The sequence below is a fragment of the Vicugna pacos genome, chromosome 6 (assembly GCF_048564905.1).
Source record: "Vicugna pacos chromosome 6, VicPac4, whole genome shotgun sequence".
Classification (NCBI taxonomy): Eukaryota; Metazoa; Chordata; class Mammalia; order Artiodactyla; family Camelidae; genus Vicugna; species Vicugna pacos.
In genome coordinates this window covers 20478834-20500166 of record NC_132992.1, presented here as the reverse complement: position 1 = coordinate 20500166, position 21333 = coordinate 20478834, and the positions used below count along the sequence as shown (strand labels likewise).

The 21333-nt window shown below is 35.4% G+C and overlaps 1 protein-coding gene across 1 annotated transcript in view; it reads right to left on the bottom strand.

Annotated features, from left to right (window-relative positions):
• The window catches only part of SPG11 (SPG11 vesicle trafficking associated, spatacsin), a 71225-nt gene that overhangs the window by 28538 nt on the left and 21354 nt on the right, over positions 1-21333 (bottom strand). Inside the window, exons 8-20 of the mRNA XM_072962536.1 lie at positions 19166-19298; positions 17171-17326; positions 16638-16813; positions 15240-15416; positions 14310-14381; positions 13895-14022; positions 13420-13595; positions 12470-12683; positions 9250-9453; positions 7927-8033; positions 5918-6063; positions 4582-4743; positions 2571-2637 (exon numbers count right to left, since the gene is read on the bottom strand). Coding sequence (XP_072818637.1) covers positions 2571-2637; positions 4582-4743; positions 5918-6063; positions 7927-8033; positions 9250-9453; positions 12470-12683; positions 13420-13595; positions 13895-14022; positions 14310-14381; positions 15240-15416; positions 16638-16813; positions 17171-17326; positions 19166-19298 — 1918 coding nt within the window. The remainder of the gene's footprint in view (positions 1-2570; positions 2638-4581; positions 4744-5917; positions 6064-7926; positions 8034-9249; positions 9454-12469; positions 12684-13419; positions 13596-13894; positions 14023-14309; positions 14382-15239; positions 15417-16637; positions 16814-17170; positions 17327-19165; positions 19299-21333) is intronic.

The following is a 21333-nucleotide window of genomic DNA, read 5'->3' as shown; positions in this document are numbered from 1 at the left end:
GCTTTTCGCCAACTGAACTTACTTTTATTTTAGATGCTTTAATTCTGTATTTGATGATCCTTTAAGCTCACACTGGCAATAACCCTTTAACTACAAAATCTCTGCTAATGATCTGCAAATGGAGATTTTAATCCATTCATGCAGCTCATCACATGATGAAATATGTTCGTGTCGTATTTGTAACAGTCCTCTCTTCACTGAAGCCAACTCACTGTACCTTTCTCCAGTGAATACTTTGAGAAGGACATCCTTTTCTCCACATTAATATTCTCCTATGATCTTTTCATTATCACTACCCTTACTTTTTTGATGTGGTACCCAGAGCACTGTATTATCTATATGGTAATACCACCTTTCTAAGACCAGCAGAGTAGCTCATTTTACGTTCCTCTGTGCCCATGAAAATAGCAGAAAAAACCTTTCTCTCCTTTTAGAGAAATTTGAATTCAAAAGATATTTGGGTGTGAAAAGTTGGTATGAAATAACTATTCCTATCAAGCCCTAATCTTTACTTGCTTCCTAACCACTTATTACCTATTAAAAAATGAGATAAAATAACATTTTGAACTGTTAAGGAACCAGTTCTGGAAAATAGTGCATCTGCTCTCATTTTAAAAGTTCATAGCTTATTTCTGAAATAAAGTTGTATTCTCCCATAGAATTCCAAGGACTTTTTAACATTGTGACTTGGCCCTTAAAAAAAAAAAAAAAAAAAGGACTTGAAGACTTTCGAGATGTCTGTCATCCTACAAAGCTGTTACTTAAAAGTACACCCCCTTTAGATTAAAAACTTGCCATATGTCTTATCTGTATTCTTTATAAAATCAGAGTGACTCTGGTTAACTTATAATTGCATATAAAACCATTCATTCATTCAATATTTGCTGACTTAATATAAAGCTAAATGAACAAACTTGAGTTTTTTATTCAAATAAGACCTTGATTTTCCAGTGGTCTGGGGGCTAGTTTGGAGATTCTGTATAAGAGAAAATTCGAGAAGGATGGGTATAGCTCAGTGGTAGAGCACATACTTAGGATGCACAAGGTCCTGGGTTCAATCGCCAGTAACTCCCATTACGATTAAGAAAAAAATTCTACCTAAAGGAAATTTTTCTATGGCCTGCTGTAGAAGCCAAATCACCACGCAGTTGCCTTATGGCCACTCTCAGTGGTAAAACCATATGGAAAAAGAAGTAAACATTCTAATTAAATATAACTCTCCAATTTTACAAATTGTTATTATGCCTTCATGGTAACTGTTTCATTTACTTTGCATTTTATCTCCCTAAATATATTCTAAACTTCTAAAATCCAGGCAGGGAACATGCCTTCAGCTTCCTCCCTGTTCCCCTAGTATACCCAGTAGAGTACCTGATCTCCATGAGGGGGTCAGGACTTTGGCTAAGTCATGAAATTGGAACCATTAGAACAGGACAGGAGACCATCTACTCTGTAGTAACTTCGCTGAGATTAGAAAGGGTATTTTCACTTGCACATGCAACAAGTATTACTTTATTCTGCATTCAACAACACTGACTGAATATCTATCACAGGCCTGGCACTACGCTGAGCTCTGGGCACTAGGTAAATTCAATATACTGAAATTTGAGCTTAGTAATTACAGGGCACATATTGTGTGCAAAATACTAATTTGAAGCCTATTTTAGAGTAATAGAGGCAGAGGCACAGCAGGTAATATGATATTAAAGGCTAACTTTAAATGCCAAAGTAAAAAAGAAACAGAAAAAGCAGAGTTTAAGAACAGCACACACCAGGGACAGGGGATGGGAAGGGACAGACTGGGATTTCAAAATGTAGAACAGATAAACAAGATTATACTGTATAGCACAGGGAAATATATACAAGATCTTATGGTAGCTCACAGAGAAAAAAATGTGACAATGAATATATACATGTTCATATATAACTGAAAAATTATGCTGGAATTTGACACAACATTGTAAAATGATTATAACTCAATAAAAAAAAATTAAAAAAAAAAAAAAAAGAACAGCACACACCAAAAAAAAAAAATCAGAGAAATTCTTTTGGTCTAGAGAGGATGGCAATGTAGCAGCATCTGGCCTACCAGGTGACAGGAGCTGCACAAGCTTTTTAAATGCTCTGTCTCCTTTCATTCTCATGTAACATGTGAGGTAGACACTGTTACTAATATTTTATAGGGAATTGAAGAGAGGTTAAGTCACTTGCCCAAGGTATACAGCTATTATATGGCAGATCCAGAATTCATCTAATGCCAACACCTATGCTCTTAACCTTTATAATACTATACTGCAAATGAATAAGGATTTTTGGATAGGAAGCAATTTAAGCAGAAGGTCCATATTACATTTCCCAGCAAGTACAGCACTTACTAGTGACCTCACATAATGACTTTTAACTCACAATATGTTTTCAATTCAGTCTCCTAGAAAATGTTTCCATTGGAATGTGCCTTTATCTTTAAAACAGAAAGTAGGGGGAAAAACTAGGTTGGTTTACAAAAATGAATTTCTACTATCAACACTGCTGAAATGCTTCTAAAGCAAGAAGAATCCGTAATGACTTACCTCCTATAGCCAGTGTGTTGGCAGACTGCCAGCCAAACAGTCTCCTAGGATCAAAGGGCAATAATGACTGAAAAAGGAGAAAAGTCAAATCAGAGTTAAAAGTCAATTAATTCTAAAGTAAGTAAATAAAACTATATGAAAGGGCTTCACAGGTAGCCTGCTTCCCTTCTCCAGGACAGCTAAAAACTTATCTTTCTAGACATAAATTCTTTGAACACAGCTAAAAACAAAAAAGAGCATATGAGACATTTTTCTATTTTAATAAAAACAGAACTGACTATGTTCCTTTTAAAGACTCTCCTCACTTCAAACTATGTCTGCAAAGTGTACTCTCTTTTGGTAGAACCAGCATCAATCATAATGTAAAAACGGGCTTTAGAAATGCTTTGGAATCAAAAGGCAAGAGGACTAAGAGGCTAGAAAATGTTACCATTTCTAACACGGCATGGTGTACTGAGGCAGGTCAGGAAAGGAAAGTGTGAGCCAACCAGATCAAGCGTTCAAGGAATGTGACAACCAAACCATCAATGACAACAACAAAGAAAAAACAGGAGACTAAGGTCAAGTCAGCAGAAAAGGTTGAGAGCAGGGAGCAGTGGCTGCTTGAAATCTGCAGGCCAAAGGTTTAGCAAAGATCGTAAACAGATGGTGGGAGGGATATAAGAGAGCAGAATTATTAAGTCAAGATTTGGATGGCTAAGAAAAGAGCAGCTTTAATTTTAAACTAAGAAAATCTGTGGTCTATTAAGGAAGGAATACTTTTCCTAAAACAAAAGACTGAAAAACTGCATCGGTCAACTTGAAAACAGAACAAAGAACAACCTGGAATCATTTTGTATTTTAGGCTGATTGAGTCCACTTTAGGTATGTTTTTATATAATCCATTTATATATAGTTTATATAAAAGTGCTACTCAAAGCATTGATTTGTAATGAGATAAGAAGTTTGTGACAAATACAAATCCAGCTTATTGCTTCCTTCTTCCAGAAAGTCTGGCTAAACACACACACACACACACACACACACACACACACACACACACAGTAGCACCTGCTGACACATACCAGTAACAAGCAGTTCATGGACTGGCACTTGCCTGGGGACCACACTCATGAATAGCCTCAGTCTATACCTAAAAATTCTTCACATTGGAGTAAGAGAGATTTTGTACCTACAGGGATTATGAAGTTTATACTGAACTGAAGACACTATGGGAATATGTGTACCTGGGGTTTTGAAAAAGCAAAAGCCTTTTGACATGAGAAATGAAAAGAAAGTGCTCATGGAATCCGTGAATTCCTTTGAAATATAAGCAAAACTACATGCCATTTTTCTGGGTAGAGGGTTCATAGCTCCCTCACATTCTTAAAGAAGTCTTTCTCCTGAAAAGGTTAAGCAGCAGTGACTTAAATAACCAAACAGCCCTATTCCCTGACAAGAAAGAGTTAGAAGTTATCGGTGGTAGAATGAAGTGGCTTTTGATGAAAGTAGCTGACAAGTATGCTGACCAATTACCTGTTTGCTCTCAGATCCATTTCCACCTTTTCCATGCTTGGCCCTGAACTGCAGAGAACTGCATATCCCAAGCTCACTTGCCCTCTGGCTACCAGGTAGGTTTAGCCATGAGAGACAACGTGGGAGATTAAAGGTGGGAAGAGGGGAGAAACCAAAGTGTTTTCCCCCTTCTCTGTTTTCTGGGGCATCTCCTGCAAGGTTCCAGCCCCACCCTCTATGTTCTCTGCTCCCATTAGGCAGCCTTGGTTGTGAGTTTAGCTCTCAGAGAGGCTGCAGCTGCTGGGTTCAGATAACACCACACTCCTGCAGCCTTAGGGGTGCCGATGGCTTCCTTCTTTGCCTATTTTGGGTTGTCTTACCATCACATGTTTGGTTTCTCCATCTTGCTATCATTCTGTGTAACTAACTTCTTACGTTAAATGGCCTCCATTTGAAAGATCCAGAGTGGCCTCTGTTTTCCTGGCTGAATCCTGCCTGATACTCCTCAATACTGTACCTGAATAAGGTGGTAGAGTGTAATATCGGGCGGCAGGACACCAGGAGCAGTGTACTGTGGGAAGAGAGCAGTTCTAAGCTTGGGATAAGGAGTTAATGCCATCTTCAGTAGCTGGGGATCTACTTTCTTCAAACAATTCTCATTTTCTTCATTCTGAACAACCTAAATAGAAAGACAGATAATATGGTGTAATGTTTTTCTCTTCTCCAAATTCAAGTCCTTCTTCCACAAGAACCCTGTGAAATCGGATTAGCTTGAGACAGTACTTGGTAGTGAAACAGCACTAAACAAGGAGTCAGAAGCCAATAGTTCTAGTTCTGGTTCCTAAGACAAACTAGCTGTGTGACCTTGGGCTAGATATTCAATATCAGGCAGGCCTCAGTGTCCTCATCCATGAAATTACAAAGTTCAGCTAGATAAGTGGTTTTCAAACTGCATAAGGAAAAGTTGTTTGAAAAAAGGCTCTGCTACTACAATCTTTATTATTTAAATATGAACTATTTAATTAGATATCAAATAGTAAATATTTTAAAAGAAAAAACCTACTATACTAGATGACTCTTAGGTCCTTTCCTCTCAGCTCTCAAATTATTCTATGAATAATTTCTGACCAGTGATTAAAAAGAAAGGAATAAATAACCATGAAGTTAAGATACAACAATCTAAAAGAGATAGTATTAAATTAAGCTAGCATTTTTAAGAAACTTTTGAAGACCAGATGTTTAACAGCACTCTTAAGTTCCCCCAAACCAGCCACATTATACTTTCAAAAAAGCAGAGATGGGAAAACTTTCACTGGGTCCCTCAGAAGTTTTTAAGGGTAGCTAAAAATTATGATTTCCTTTTTACCTCTTGAAGAGAACAGTAATAAAGAATAATTCCCAAGTCACAGATTTAAAGTACACTTACTCCAAGAAGCAATTAGATCTTGACTCTATCCTAAGAACAAACCTGAAGTATCAGAAAACAAATAAAGGGAAAAAATCTCTACACAGCATTCGGTCATCCCTTGGTATCCACAGAAGACTGGCCCTAGGACCTCCACATATACCAAAGTCCGCGAATGCTCAAGTCCCTTACATAAACTGTGTCGTGCAGTCGGCCCTCTGTATCTGTGGATGTGGGACCTGCGGACATGGAGCGCTGACTCTATCAGTTCCCTTTCAACTTAAGAGGATATGATATAAAGCTTAAAAATTCACCCTTGCTTTATGCTCTTCAATAAATTACTTATAAGTGGTTATATTTTACTATCAACTGAGATCAAGAAAACCCATAGATACCTCTGTTACATTTAAAACTATTTTGCCACAACAGGTAACAGTGTTGTCCATACCTGGCTGACGCCCCCAGGGGCATACATTGTGGTAGCAAGGGCCAGGAGGGTATGTCCTTCCAACAGCATACTGCTTACACTGGCCTGGTTGCTGGGAATCAGTATCTGAGCATTTGCAAGGCTAGCCTGAAAGATCAGTTTGGGATCTGGAAAATAAAAGAGTACATTTTTCTCCTTGAGAGAGAGAAATACTAAATTAAGAATTATATAATTCTAAAAAAAAAAGAATTACATACTTCTAAGAAAGAAAAATTTTAACTCTATCTATATAGTAAGAAGCACTAAGTTTAAAAGCAATGAGAAAACATCACAAAGGGGAAAAAATAAAGACCTGCCCACATAAAAATAAAATAAAACAACTTATAATCAAACAATGAAAACTGAAAAGGTAGTAATGAACAAGGGGAAGAATCAACAACAGATGACAACCTAAAGAGTAACGTCTTCAACAAAGAGTTCATAAAAAGCCCAAAACACTGACTCTAACACAAATGGACAAAAGAAGTAACCATTTTACAAAGAAGAAATATAAATGTCTAACACATAAAAATATGTAATTCATTAGCAATAAAGAGATGCAAATTAAAATGATAATTAGATGCCACATATCACTTATCAAATCAGCAATGATTTTTAAAAATATTCATCCTCAAGCACAGAGCTGGTCAGTGTGTGAGGAAGCTGGGACTTATGGAAAAGATGGCATAACCCTCCTGAAAAGCAATCTAGCCTTACAGCAAGAACCTTCAAAATGTGTATAATCTTTGACCCAGGAATTTTATATCCAGGAACCTACCCATACTAAGGAAATAATCTGAAAGAGAGACAAAAATTTTATGTTTGAATATATTCAAGACTATTATTTATAATAGAAAAAGACTGAAAACAGCTTTAATGTCAAAAATGAGAGGACAATAAACTAAGTAAGAGTATATTTATACAATGAAATATTATGTAGTCATAAAATGGTCACTATCTCTAGGACACAGGAAAATTCTTACAGTATAATTATTATATGAAAAAAGCAGTATACAAATACATGGATGTTTCTGGTTATATCCCTAACACTAACAGACTATCACAAGGTAGGGGATCAATAAATACTTGTTGGATGAATGAAATACAATATAGACAAGGTTTTAAAAGAGTATAGAGAAAATAACTAAAACAAAACATTAAGAGTTAAAATATACTAAGAGTTACCTCAGATATTTATCTTCCTGTCCACTTAGGCTATCTGCCTGTGGAGGTGCTATCTTCCTGATAGTTGTCTGTGGCTTCCTTTTTTTTTTTTAATACAATAAACATATATTACTTTATAATTAGCCCCCAAATAAATAAATAAATACAACTAAAAAAAATGTCAACTCATATTATGAAAAATATTACTTATTTGGAAGGAAACCAAGCATTACATAAAAGCGAAGACTGGCTGTTTGACATTCCTTGCCTATGTTGTGGCTCGGCCTGTCCTCGTTCCTGATCCTCTGGAATAACACCCATTCAGCCCTCTGGGGTCACAGGGCTTTTCTACCTGATTGTAACTGGGCAAAGCTCTCAGTCAATGGCTCCACTACAGAAGACATGACAATTCCACATATACTGTGCACTTCTTTTCACTCCAACTGGAGTTTCTTACTAGAAGTTTCAGGTCAGACACCTGGAAGATAGATCACTTCCTCATGGAAACAGGGTATCAATCTACCAAAGTGCAGGAATTCAGCCTGTGATGAACTGGTAAGATGAGAGATATCCAAAGAGTAAAGCACGAGGTTGAGGGAACGTAAACACATACACTATCTGCTCCAAGTCTGCTTTTCTTGGCTGTCAAGAGGCTAACATTTTCAGTCTTCGGCTTCTTAAATAAAGCTTGAGTCTAGATTATGGTCTATGTAATCTATTTGTCTACAGCCAGATGATTTATTTAAAGAGCTCACAACTTCAACTCCATTCAACAGACCAGTTATTTATCCAAAGCAATTTTTGTATTTAATACGGTACACTCATACCTGTTAAATTACTGGAAACGTGCCGACACTGAACTAAAAATTCAAACCAAGGGTGAGCTTCATGTAATTCTTTTTTTTCCAAAAAGGGACAATTTATAGGACTAAGTCTGTATATAAAACAAACAAACAAAACACTAATTAACATACAGCATAAGACCGATAGTTTCAACTATGTTTGCTCAGGTGATGACAAGCATTAAAAAAAAAACTCTTATAATTAAAAAGTAAATATAACACAATATACTCCCACTCGTGTGTTGTATTTTGCATATGTCTTATGATCTGGAAATAGAGAAAATTTTAGAGACAGATATTTAAAGTGCTTCCTATCATGATGAAATTTTACCAACTCTGTGTAAGATTGACAGACATCTTGTACTTTAAGATACTTTGTATTTTTTTTTTACAACAAAAACTCCTTAGTTATTTCAAACTTAAGAGGTTTTTAAAAACCTTTACAGAAATACAGAGAAGCTAGAACTAAGGGGTTAAGGCTCAGAATAGGTGCTTTGAAAATACAGCTTTTAAATCTTCACTTGCCAGAAGCTTTGGGGAAAACATTTCTATGTCTAAGTAAGCCTCAATAATATAAAGAAGAAACACTCTCTGCTTGAATTCCTAGTCTTCACTACATGAAATAAAACACAAATGTTCTCATTAGTGCATGAATATGGGCTCTGGAATCAAACATAAGTAGAATTAAATCTGGCTTTACCATTTACTAGCTGTGTGCCTTAAGTAAGACACTTAGTCTCTCTCAAAGCTTCAGTTTCCTCATCTGTGAAATGGAGGTGGAAGTAGCAACCTCACAGGATTTTTGTGAAGATTAAATAAGATAATGCATGAAAAACACTTAGCCTAGTGCCAAGAACACTGTAAGCACTTATATATTAGAGACTACTACTATTATTATTACTGACCCAACAGCAATTAATACTGGCCACAGATATGATTCTGTAGGTGGGTCTTAGGTAGGTATATATACTGACGTCCATCTATCTAAATATAAATTTTAGAGCATATCTAAGATACCTTGCAGTGGCTACCAATTCAAAGTTTTTAGCATTTGCTTGGTAATAAAAGTGTCAAAGAAATCGAAGTTAACCTTTAGAATCTTCCTCTTTTAAACACATGATAAGCATTTAGTTGAATGTTTCACTGAACTAAAAGATGTATCAAATGTTAGAGTGGGGGAACTACTTCAAAAAGAGCAGTATTCCTCATGTGAATGCTTAGTATTTTCCTAAAAGTCACATTTACAACTGGTATGGAAAGAGGGAGCGTGAAATCATGCTCGAGGACAAGTTAATTCTTAGTACTCACTTGTAATAGTCGAGATAGACATAAAGAAGATGCTGCAGACTGTGTTCCAAACAATAGAGGATGAAACGAGAATGGAAATCCCAACCTTCTTTGGACCTATAGTTTTGAACAGGAAGGGTATCTTGCATCACACCCCCAATACGGTTCAGTCTTAGAAGAAAGAGTTCAAAGTCTTCTAGTTCAGATGTAAGAAAAATCCCATTCCTATTGGGCAAGTTTAAATAAAAGATGGCAAGTTAAAAAGACGTTAGATTCAGAGCAGACCAAGTATTTCCCATTGTTAAGTAGTCTCAACTAGTTAAAAGTAAGTATTTACAAATTAAGACTGCCAACTCTCTTACTCCACAATTATGTTGAGACACATATTTTGCTAGTTTCCAATAAAGGTTTCTGCACCATTGTAGTATTTTAAAGTAGTAATGACAGTCTCAAGCTACCTTAAATAATTCAAAAACCTAAACTAAGCTATCCCCATTTTTGTTTGTTTGTTTTGGACTGGAACTGTACAACACAGTGTGGCAACAGTGGTTAGCTTTTGAAGCTGATGTTTTAAACACTTAAGAAGTTACCAAAATATCCAAACAAAGTCAATGAGAAATTAAAGCAGAATAATTTAAATGGACCAACCATGAAAGAATAGAAATTTGCATTTAAATATTACTTTTTATAAATTTACTGTTAAATACATCATATATACCATCAAAGGAGTATAGAAAGCATATTACATGGAGTTTAGAGAAGCACCATGTAGCCACACCCAGATAACAGAACCTGGAAGTCCTAGATGTATTCCTCCCTCTTTGTGTCCTTTGCTCTCAGAGGTAACCACTATCCTGACTTACATGAAAGCAATTCCCTTACTTTTATTCACCCATATAATTTTACAACCCATATGTGTAACCCCAAATAATACATGGTTCGGTTTTGCCTGTTTCAAACTTTATATATATATATATATATATGGAACATTCTGGATATACTGTTATCTTATTTCTTCTACTCGACACTGTGTGATTTATCCATGTTGATATGTATGGCTATAGTTTATTAGTTTTCAATGAAAGTGTTCTACTGTGTGATTATTTTATTTATCTGTTCTACCTTTGATGGTCATTGTTCCTAGATTTTTGGTAAAATAAATTTACATTTCCATGACTATAAATAAGGAAGAGCATCTTTTCATACGTTTATTGGCCATCTGAACTCCCTCTCTTGTGAAATGTCTATGTGCACTGGTTATCTCTCCCTTCCAGAGCCAAGTTCTACTCTCCTCCTGCTCTGTGTCCCTGAAGGCTCATCTATATGAGTTATTCTAGAAGATTCCTGTGCCCTCAGGCTCCTGTTCTGGTTCGCCCTATGGGAGACCTCCATCGGGAGATAAGAATCAGGAAAAAAAAAAGGATGGGGATATCTTGGTGCTCTCTGTGCTGGATGACAGAAGATTGGCTGACACTCTCCACTGAGAGACACAACTCCTGCCAGACAGCTCCCTTGGTCTCAGTAACTGTTGTCTTCCTTTGCCCCATCAGGTCTTTTAGAAAGCATAACTTACTCCCAAGGTCATAAAGATATTCTTCTATATCTTCTAAAGGCTTTATAATTTTACATTTGCCATCTAGGTTTTAAAATCTACCCAGAATTGATTTCATGCATGATATACGGCAGAGGGTCCAATTTAATTTCCTCCCATATAGCTACCCAGTTATCCCAGCCCCATTTGTTTAAAAGACCGTTCTTCCATCCAGAAAGACTATTCTGCAGTGCCACCTTTGTCATATATAAAGTGAGCATACGTATACGTCTGCTTCTATGCTCGCTATTCTGTTCTACAGGTCTATTTGTCTACCCTTGCACCGACATTCCCACTGTTTTAATTGCTGTATCTTTAGAGTAAGTTTTAGTATCTGGTAGAGCAAGTTCTTCTTTTTCAGCAGAGCTATTATTGACCCTCTGAATTTCCATGTAAATATTTATATCAGCTTGTCAAGTCCATTGCTGAGATTTTTACTGAGATTGCACTATATCTAAAAATCAACTTGGGAAGAATTGATAGCAGGTTTGTCTTGCTCCAAAACTAAAGAGGATGCTTGTGATGCTCCACCATCAAGTACAATGTTAGTTTAAAGACTTTTTTAGACATTCTTTCAAGTTAAGGAAGTTTGTATCTATTCTTTCTTTGTTAGTAGTTTTTATTATAAATAGACATTGAATTTTATCAAATTCTTTTTTATATCTATCAGGGTGATGCCATTTTTCCCTTTTATCTGTTAGTACAGTAGATCTCATTAATTCATTAGTGTCATAATTCATGTTAAATCATATATATATTAGCTTTTTAAACAATCAAGTATTAAACAAAATATCTGACAAGAATGTAATACAGAATTTAACTGTCAGTAAACAGGAAGAAAAGGGTTTACTGCAATGAAAAGAACAATGAGTAGAAGAAAGCCAGGGTTAAAATGGCTGAAGCCTGTAAGTAACTGGCTTGGTGAAGCTCTTAACTTCTTTGCATCTTATCCTTCACATCTTTAAGTTGGGTAGGACAGTACAGCTATACTTCCCCAATAAGTATAAATACAAAACAATATATGGAAACTAATTTTAGGGAACTTAAAAATTAACATAAGTTATTAAAGTCTCCTTATATTATTTTGACAGCTTAGGGAGAAAGATTAGATTAAACCATATGAAAATTGCTGATATTCAACATTTCTGACCCACACAAATGGCAAGTTCATATAGTTCAAGTTAATAATTATTTTTAGAAATGAATTAAAAGTTTAAAGTCTTCAGTTATCACTTCAAGAGATACTTCTCCTCACTAATTTCTTAACTGAGCAGTCCTCTTTAGTCTAAGGCCATGCGTGGCGTACAGGTGCAGTGACAGTACTGAGAAGAGTGGGAGACATTACAGGATACTAAGGTAAATTCATCTCAGCTCTTGTCACTTGGTCCTTGTAGCCCCATGGCTAGCTTACTGTATCTACACCAAAGCACATACAATGTTTTGGAAAGGACCTTCATCTAGAATTTGAGAGCTATTTACTATCTGATGTTAAATGCATGTGATTTTAAAACCTCACAATACGATAATGCCCTTTCAATTTTAAAATACTATCAAACAATGTTGCATTAGATTTATGGCATTTCAAAGGAAAAAAATTACACCATTATATTTTATTGTTCTTCTTTTCACTCATCCCCACAGTTACTATACCTGGCCAGCTTATCTAAAATTTCATTCCTCATGTAGTTGCTGCAACAAGTATTCTGATCAACAACATCAACAGTCAGAGGGGGCCATTTGTTCTGCTGAAGTGAAGCGAAACTACTCTGGGTCTGAAATTCTCCAATCCATGAGATAATGCTGAGCCAATCATGGCGAGCCGTGAGGTATCTCCAGAGGGCTTCAGGAGAATACGATTTGTATTCTATATTAAGAACAAAATACATTCTAAAATAGCAATGAATTATGATTATTGACACAAAACTCAACACTAAGCAACTGAGTAAACATGACAATCTGGACAAATATTTAAATAACAGAAGACTTATTCAGGCCCTCTGCTTCTTTTGTTATTTTCCTCTTTTGTGATGGTGTTCATTTTATAATTAATACATCTGCTGAAGGAAGAACTAAATGTTGCTTCTCATTACTACAGTGGTTAAATGAAATTTGTGAATTATCTGTGTGTTTCATTTATCTTTGCAGCCCTCTTTTTTCCTTTTCTTTTCCTTAATATAAATAAAAACTTCGGCTGTAATAACAAACACAAATTTAACACCCTATGAATTACCACTGTCAACCACCGTTATTCCCCAGAGCCCTGGTGTGATACAGATCTTCAGTTTGTACAAGAGAAGAAACTCAAAGACTATCTGAAAAAACAAAGAACATCACTTTGAGCCTGGAAAGAGAACTCTTAGCCCTGAAATCTCTATTCACTGAACCACATGACTTTTCTCTTTCACTATTACATTATAAATTCCTTACAAAAACCTCGAGATAAGAAACAGGTCTTAATGGAATGACTTGCATTTTAAAACAATAGAGTATTTTTCCTCCAAAATGAATTCTAAAATGGAGACACACCAAAATATTCAAATACCAATGCCTAATTTAATCCTCATTTAATATGTTCAGATTTTAGGCTCTTTCACACTTGCCTTCTGGACTAATCCTGGGGAGAAGGATGGATTCTTGCATGTGTTGATTCCACCACTGAGCCCAATTTAACACAATTCTATGATCTTGTTTGTTAAGTTTATCTTTATGATCATATTTCAGGAACGAGTCCAAAACAGACTTGTGCTTGGAAAAATCTTGTTCCTTTATCCAATACCTAAAAAACCAGTAATATAAGTTTTCTTTTTTAGTTTTGGAGGAAAAAGTATCATTCATTTTTATCTCCTCAAGAAGTTCTACTCTTTTGGGGAACACATAATTCAATAATCTTAATTTTGTATTTATTATCTTAAATATATATATATCTGATTATGCATAGTCCCCTCTGGATGATACAGCTTTTTATCTTCCCAGGGAATGTAAGCTCAGTTCCACATAAGAAGGCCGTGCTAACAATTATAAACACTGTCCACAATATTCTTCCCATGTTATAAAAAGGGGGGCTAATGAGACTACCTGGGAAAGGACTGGATCTGCATATTTTCTTGGAAATGTCCTGAATAAAACTTCTCAACTTGATGCACGAAGTCTATCGTTCTTTTTTCTTTTTCAGAAAAATATTTTTTCTCTTTTAAAATTTCAACCTTGAATAAAAAGTAATTAAAGCAGTGACCTCACAAAAATCAAGAACATTTGCAAAACAAATGTCATGAGACTAAATGCCATTTAAGAATTGTATTTTGAATATCTGTGGTAATGTGGTAATTTACCAAATCTGCCTTTACCACAAGTGCAAAACAGTCATTTAAAGAGACAAAGAAGCTGTCATACTTTTACGTACTAGATATTAGTTGAATATGAAAATAATTCATTTTTGAAGTTTCACCAACATTTATGAGAAAATGTAAACTACAGTCTCACCTTTACCTACCAAAAAGTCCCGTATATTTTTATTAGTGGTATAAAAGCATATCTTGAGCAACTGGTCTTTTACATTAAAGCCCTGTAAATACAGAAAATCAAGAAAAGTTAAATTTTGTAATGGAACTATTTTGAACATAAATTTATGTTGAATACAGAAGTAGTCTAATATAGACATGTGCCTTGTTAGAATTTCACAGCTTTTCTGCTCTTATGAACATTCACTTTTACATTTATCATACACATTTACTGCCTATCCCTAAAGTCCTAAAGTGCTTATTTTTTCCAGAAAAAAAGCAGCACATTGAAAAATTTAAGGTAATGCCAGGCTACTATAGGACCAAAACCACAGGTATCTGCTATAATTCCGCTGAAGACAAAAGTCAATGCAAATAACAACCCTTACATAGTTTCACTCCTTTGAACTTCCAGAAAGTGACCACGGGTAAGACCTGAACCATGCAGATAAGGGCCAGATCTCAGCTTGATCCAGGAAGTCTACCTCTACAGCTTTCCCTTCTCAAATGAAGTAAAATGGAGCAACAAAGCAAAGGTATAAGCCATTAGAAAGTTCAAATGGAGATGTAAGAGGTCGCATGAACAATGTACAATGTCCCCCAACAAATAATGAGGTCCTGGGCATGCTCTGACATGTGCGAAATCTTCTATGAGAAACACTGTCTCCTTCGAACCAAAGTGCCAAGTCTAACAGACAGCAAGTGACAGAAATTGCAATAAAAAATCTTTTCAAGAAAGTTCTTAGTACTGAAGGTTTGTCAGTATTATTGTCATTTCCTAGTAAATGCTACACACATTTCTTAGTATGTGACACAACTATGGACACAAATCAATTTTCATTATCAACCAGAAATTGTATTAAATACATGGAGAACTTCTCTTACATTAGAGACTTTATGATTAAACAGATTATGCCACTTACCATATTCTTCAAAAGCTCAGAGGCTTCCTTTATATTGTTCTTTTTCAAACTGTCAAAGACCAAATCTAAGCCTATTTTAATCAACTCCTCGAGTCTTTGAGCAGAATGATTGTTAATCCTGAAGAAAGTCTGTGCCTCTGGTATTTTGTTGTTTAAAATGGCATTGGCAATAATTTCCTAGGAAAAGGAAGAAAAACATTTGCCTTCTGAGTTCTTTTTTATTAGTGTGATTATCAACATGGGACTTACACATCTATTGAGAACCTAACTAAGGGACTTTAACTGAAAACCTACTAATAGATTTGGCTCTTTGCACAGGAGATATGAAGTTGACCAAAATACAGATTCTGTTCTCCAGGATTTTTTAGACTAGTGAAAGAAATACAAAAAAAAAAAAAAGCACTGATTATAGTACTATATAAGGGTGATGATACAGGTATTCTAGGGTTACACAGAGGAGGGTCCAGAAGAGGAACATCTAAATGAGAGGGATGAATACAAAAAGAGATAAACAAGGTCCTACCCAGCACAGGGAACTATACCCAGTAGCTTGTAATAATCTATAATGAAAAATAATATATATATTTATAACTGAGTCATTATGCTGTAAACCAGAAACTAAGACAATACTGTAAATCAACTATACTTTGATAGATAGATAGACAGACAGATAAGAGAGATGAGGAAAAAAAGCTTCCTAGTAGAGATTACTGGTGAAGTTTTAAAGACAAGTAAGTGTTACATACGTTTATTGAGATAAGAACACACGTTCTGAAAGGAATATTATGTGCAGAGGCATAAAGGTAAGAAACAGTATCAGGCCTTCAGAGAACTCCAAATTACTTAATACAACTGGAGAAAAAGATGGAGACAGTAGCAGATAGACTCGAAAGAAAAGCAGAGGTCTATCAAAAAGGGAATTGTGTGCGCGAGATGGATTTTATCCTGAAACTTATGCAGAGCCACTGAAGGATCCTAAAAGCAAGAGCGATAGAATCATATGTATGTTTTAGGAAGATATACATATTTTAGGAAGAATGTGCACACATCACATGCATTTTTTTGTTTTGTACATTCACAGCTTTCAAAGTGGACTGTAACCTCCCTCAAATTAAAAATCAATGATTATTGATTCATGTTGCTGCAAATGGCATTATCTCATTCATTTTTATGGCTGAGTAGTATTCCATTATATGTACACAAGTGTACAGATTCTAAATGCATTTCTTTTTTAATGGAGGCACTGGGGATTGAACCCAAGACCTTGTGCAAGGTAAGTATGCACTCTACCACTGAACCCTACCCCAAGTGTATAGATTCTAAATTCTGTTTCTTCTATCACTTTCTCAGAGCTTCTGAATCAGGCAAATAAAAGACGTGATAACTACTCATATTTACCTCAACACTGAGTTTCTCCCACATATTGCTCTCCTTTACTTTGGGGACATTTTCCTTTACATCATATTCATCTACAGCATCTGTCAGCTTCCAAGGAAACTTTATCATGAAGGTTCGAAGTTCGTTAATGTAGCTGGTCAAAATGTTCACTCCTTTCTGTAGATGTACATCTAGCTCTGTAGAAAATATCAATGTGCCAATTTCATATATATAAACATATATATATACACCATGAGCTGTTATAAAAAATTCTATAAAACAGCCAAGTTCAAAGTCAGTGTTTTCAAATCAAACAAAAATCTCTGCGCTTTCTCCTATTTACAAGTATTTCTGTGTTTTAATATAACACTTTTCATTCTCTTTACAATGATTACTCCTTTCTGCCAACTTTCCCGGTATTAGAATCCATTTCACTCTGACTTTAGCCAATCTTAGCAAACAGCACTCCCCTGGCTTATGCTCTCTCATGCACTTATGTTTCTGTCCTGACATAAGAATGGGATAATTATCCCTTTCTTTGCTGCTGTTTTTACCTTCATTGTGAATAAAAAGCTCCTTTATTTGTTTGTTAAGGAAAGACAGTGTCAGATTAAGCAACTGTTCTGAAAAGTGTTTGCTCTGGGTTTCTGAATCATTTTCTCTAATTGCCGAGCAAAGTAAATCCAATGCTGGTGTCAGCTCTTCCACATCTGAGGAAAAACCAAAGAAAGTAACATTAAGAACACCAGGATACTCCCAATAAATCAACCGATCCCAAAATACCATGCTGCAATATCTAAAAATATAAGATAAGAACCAACGTCTTATTCTCAAAAAGCTCACAACACTTACTACCTGCAAACTTCAGTGAATCTACTCATTACTAGTGATTATTTACTGGCACTACTAGTAACTATGACTTTGCTGACTACCTACCATGTTTTATGTTTTGTTCTCGGTGTTTTATAAATGCTCTCTCATTTATTCCCTTCAACAATCTGAGAGGTAGGTGTTATACAGCCCCTTTTCCACAGATGAGGAAACTGAGGTTCAGAGAGGACAAATAACTTGCCCAAGCTAATCTGAAAGACAGTGGCACAGCAAAAATCTGAACTTAAGCCTGTCTGATTCCAAAACCATTCTCTTAAACATGCAGGTGAAAGCAAGAATGTAGGCCCTTGAATCCTCTATTTGCCAGCTTCAAATACATAAAGTGATTACTGTCTATCGTAGCATTGGCTCCACCTCTAGAATTGCGTCTGTGTAAGGAGTGATGGGAAACATAGGTGTTACCCTGAGAAAGCAGGTAAAGCTAGTCTCAAGCTTCTTGTTTCCAGAACCGTCCCCACCCTTCAGGGCAGAGCAGTGCAGGTGAGAATGGAGTGAGAAGAAATCACTGACCACCAAACAGAGAAGAGTAATGGCCATATGACTCCTGATGAGTTCCCCCTCAACACCACAAACCAGGCCTTTCTCTTCAATTCAAACACACTTTTAAAAACAGTGGAGCATAAAAAAAGTTAGCAATTCAAGAGGGAGACCAACTGTGTACTCATTTAGGCAGGTACAAAAGAGAACTTTTTTAAAAAAGAAAATTTCTAATCCACATCGTCAGTGAGAACTAGCGTTACATTGAAGGAAAAAGTAAGTTGTCATTTTCTCCACTTTAAAGTACAAATTGTTAAAAATTTTCTGGAGGATAATTTGTCAAAGCATTTAAAAATGTAAATTGTGTTTTTCCTTGACCTGTGAATTCCACATTGAAAAATTAATCCCAACAATTGTTCATATGTGAAATTATACACACACACATATACAGCATTTCTAACACACTGCCAATAATAGTAAAAAGTGAATCAACCTAAATGTGTAATAGGAGTTTGGGTAAATTATGGTACAGACCATACAACAAAATTCTATGCCACCATAAATAATAAATATATCCATTTTTATCAAGAAAGATATCTACAGTATATTATCAAGTGAAAAAAAGCAGATTATAGAACTTTATGTACAAAGGAAAACATACTTTATTACCCTATCTCTAAAGAGAAGGTTTGCATGACTACCTGGTCCAAGAATAAAAGTAGAGCTCCCGTTTATTAAAAATGAGAGCCAAAATCTTGAAAAGAAGTGTTGGTAATGTAGCAAAAAAGCAGAAGAGTCAGGCTGAAAATTCTTATAACAAATCCCAATCCCCAACTCAGCCAGCTGCACTGTCACTATGCCTCTCATACAGTTGCAAGAGTGGGCAACCTTGCAAATCAATTTTATTCTCTTTTGAATAAAATTCTCTCGAATTTGACAGATCATCTCTTCTTTGCATGCACTAAAAATACAAAACACAGTTCAGGATATGAACAATAAACATCCAGTGTAGAATGAGAACATTAATAGATTCTCACTACTCTCTCAAGAGTCCAGATAGTATATAAAATGTCATGACAAAGTCTTGGCAAGTAAATAAATTGTTAGAAAACACAATAATTTGAAAGTGATTAAAAAGGAAAAATGATAAATACAAATGTAGAAGTCTTTATTCCACTTACTTTTTAAATATAAATGGGATGGAGAGTTATCAAACTGATCAGGTACAGAAGATTTTGAGGATGGATTCAAAAGATTTTCCTTGCTCTTCAAAAAGAAATCTACTGTGTCCAGCTGACGATTTTCTATACCTGCCTAAAATGGGAGAAAATCAGAAAAAAATTACTGTAGGAAAAAAAAAATCAGGATACAATTAAAAAAAAAGAAACTATAGTACTTCATGTGCTGTAACAGAAACAAACACAAGGCTATCTTTATCTTGCAGGAGAACCTGAGTTCTAGGGAAGATTCTTACAGTGATCACGTGATCTGGGGCAAGTCTTTATGTAACTTTTCTGAACATCAGTTTTTGCTTCAGTAGAAACAGGAGGTTAGACCAGAAAACACTTCTAGCTCTACCATTCTGTAATTCTAAAACCATTCAAAGGTAGGTACTTGGGGATCACCGTTACAGTTGTTATAGTCTCTCTGAATTAAAACATTAAAGCAGTATTATACAAAGTTAAACTAAAAAAGCAGGCTAAAAACAGGCTCCCATTCCTAGCTATACATCTGAGGAAACTTTCTGTTCAGAACACTTAAAAATCACAGATTAAAAAATATATACATATAGTTAACCCTTGAACAACTCAGGAGTTAGGGACATCAACCCTCCTGTGCAGTTGAAAACTAGAGTATAACTTTACAATCATTCCTCTGAACCAGAGGTTCCACCCACATCCACGTATTCAACTAACCTCAGATTGTATAGTACTGTAGTATTTACTATTGGAAAAAAATCTTCATACAAGTGGACCTGCACAGCTCTAACCCATGTTGTTCAAGGCCAATTGTGTATATATATATGAACTATAAACACAGACACATGTCTATAAATGCTCAGTTGAACTAGAAAGAAAGTGAGAAAAATTCTCAGAGAATAAAAACAAGAAGGCAAATTTAGAAAAGTAAAGCTCTAAAGCCAACTGCTGTCAGAAAGAATCTGCAAATCTCTGATGGCCTAAAGCAGGGGTTGAAAAACAAGGCTCACCAACCAAATTCAGTCCTGTCTGTCTTTGTAAAAGAAGTTTTATGGGAACACAGCCACACCCATTGTTTACATATTGTCAATGGCTACAATAGCATATCTGAGTAGTTACAATAGCAACCTGTCTGGAAAGCCTAAAGTATTTACTCTCTGGCCCTTGACAGAAAAAGTTTACCACTCCTAGCCTTTAGGCATTGTGCCTAAAAATCACCTGGAGAGCTTGTTAATATGTGAATTGCTGAGCCCTGACCCTAGAGATTCTGACCCCATAAGTCTGGGGTGATGCTGCTGGTCTGGAGACCACATTTTGAGAACCAATGGGCTGATGTCCTGAGTGTTAGGCCAGGCAGGCTGGTGTGAGAGATACTGGTGGAAATTATGTATGGAGGAAGAAAAAAGAGGATAAACCTAGGGACTATGCATGGTGACACTCTCCAAAAGAGGATGAACTAGAAATATTACTGCCACCAGAGGGAGACCATAAACAAACTATGCCTTTGCTCTTGGTGATGAAAGGGAAAACTGAATTATGTATGATTAAATAAGAATATTATTGCTCTTAGGAGATATATGATAAAATACGTAGAAAAAATTTACGAAGTTTGTAACTTTCATATAGTTCAGCAAAAATAAGAAGTACACATATATTAAAAACAAATGTAGCAAAATGTTAATAGCTGGTGAATGCGAAAGAGGTAAATGGGTGCTCATTTTACTGTTTTAAACAATTTTTCTATAAATTTGAAAATTTTCAAAACTACATTTTTAAAAATAATGACCAAATAGTAATTCTAGAAGTAAAAAAAAACAAAACTGAAATTAGATACTCAATGAATGTATTTAATACCATGTCAGACATAGCTGAAAAGGGAATTAATGAGCTGAAAAAGCAACATGAAGAAATTATCCAAAAACTCATACAGGTCAAGAGAAATTGAAGAAAGTATGAAAATACTAACTACTACTGACTTTAGTACCTTGTGACAACTAGAAAATACACATTCAATTTTCAAGCATGTGGAACATTTATGGAAACTAAGTACCTACTAGCTACAACTGAGTCTCAACAAATATTAAAGAATTAGCATCGTGTAAATCAGTATTTTTCCAATTGAGAATCATGACTCAAGAGTAAGATATAAA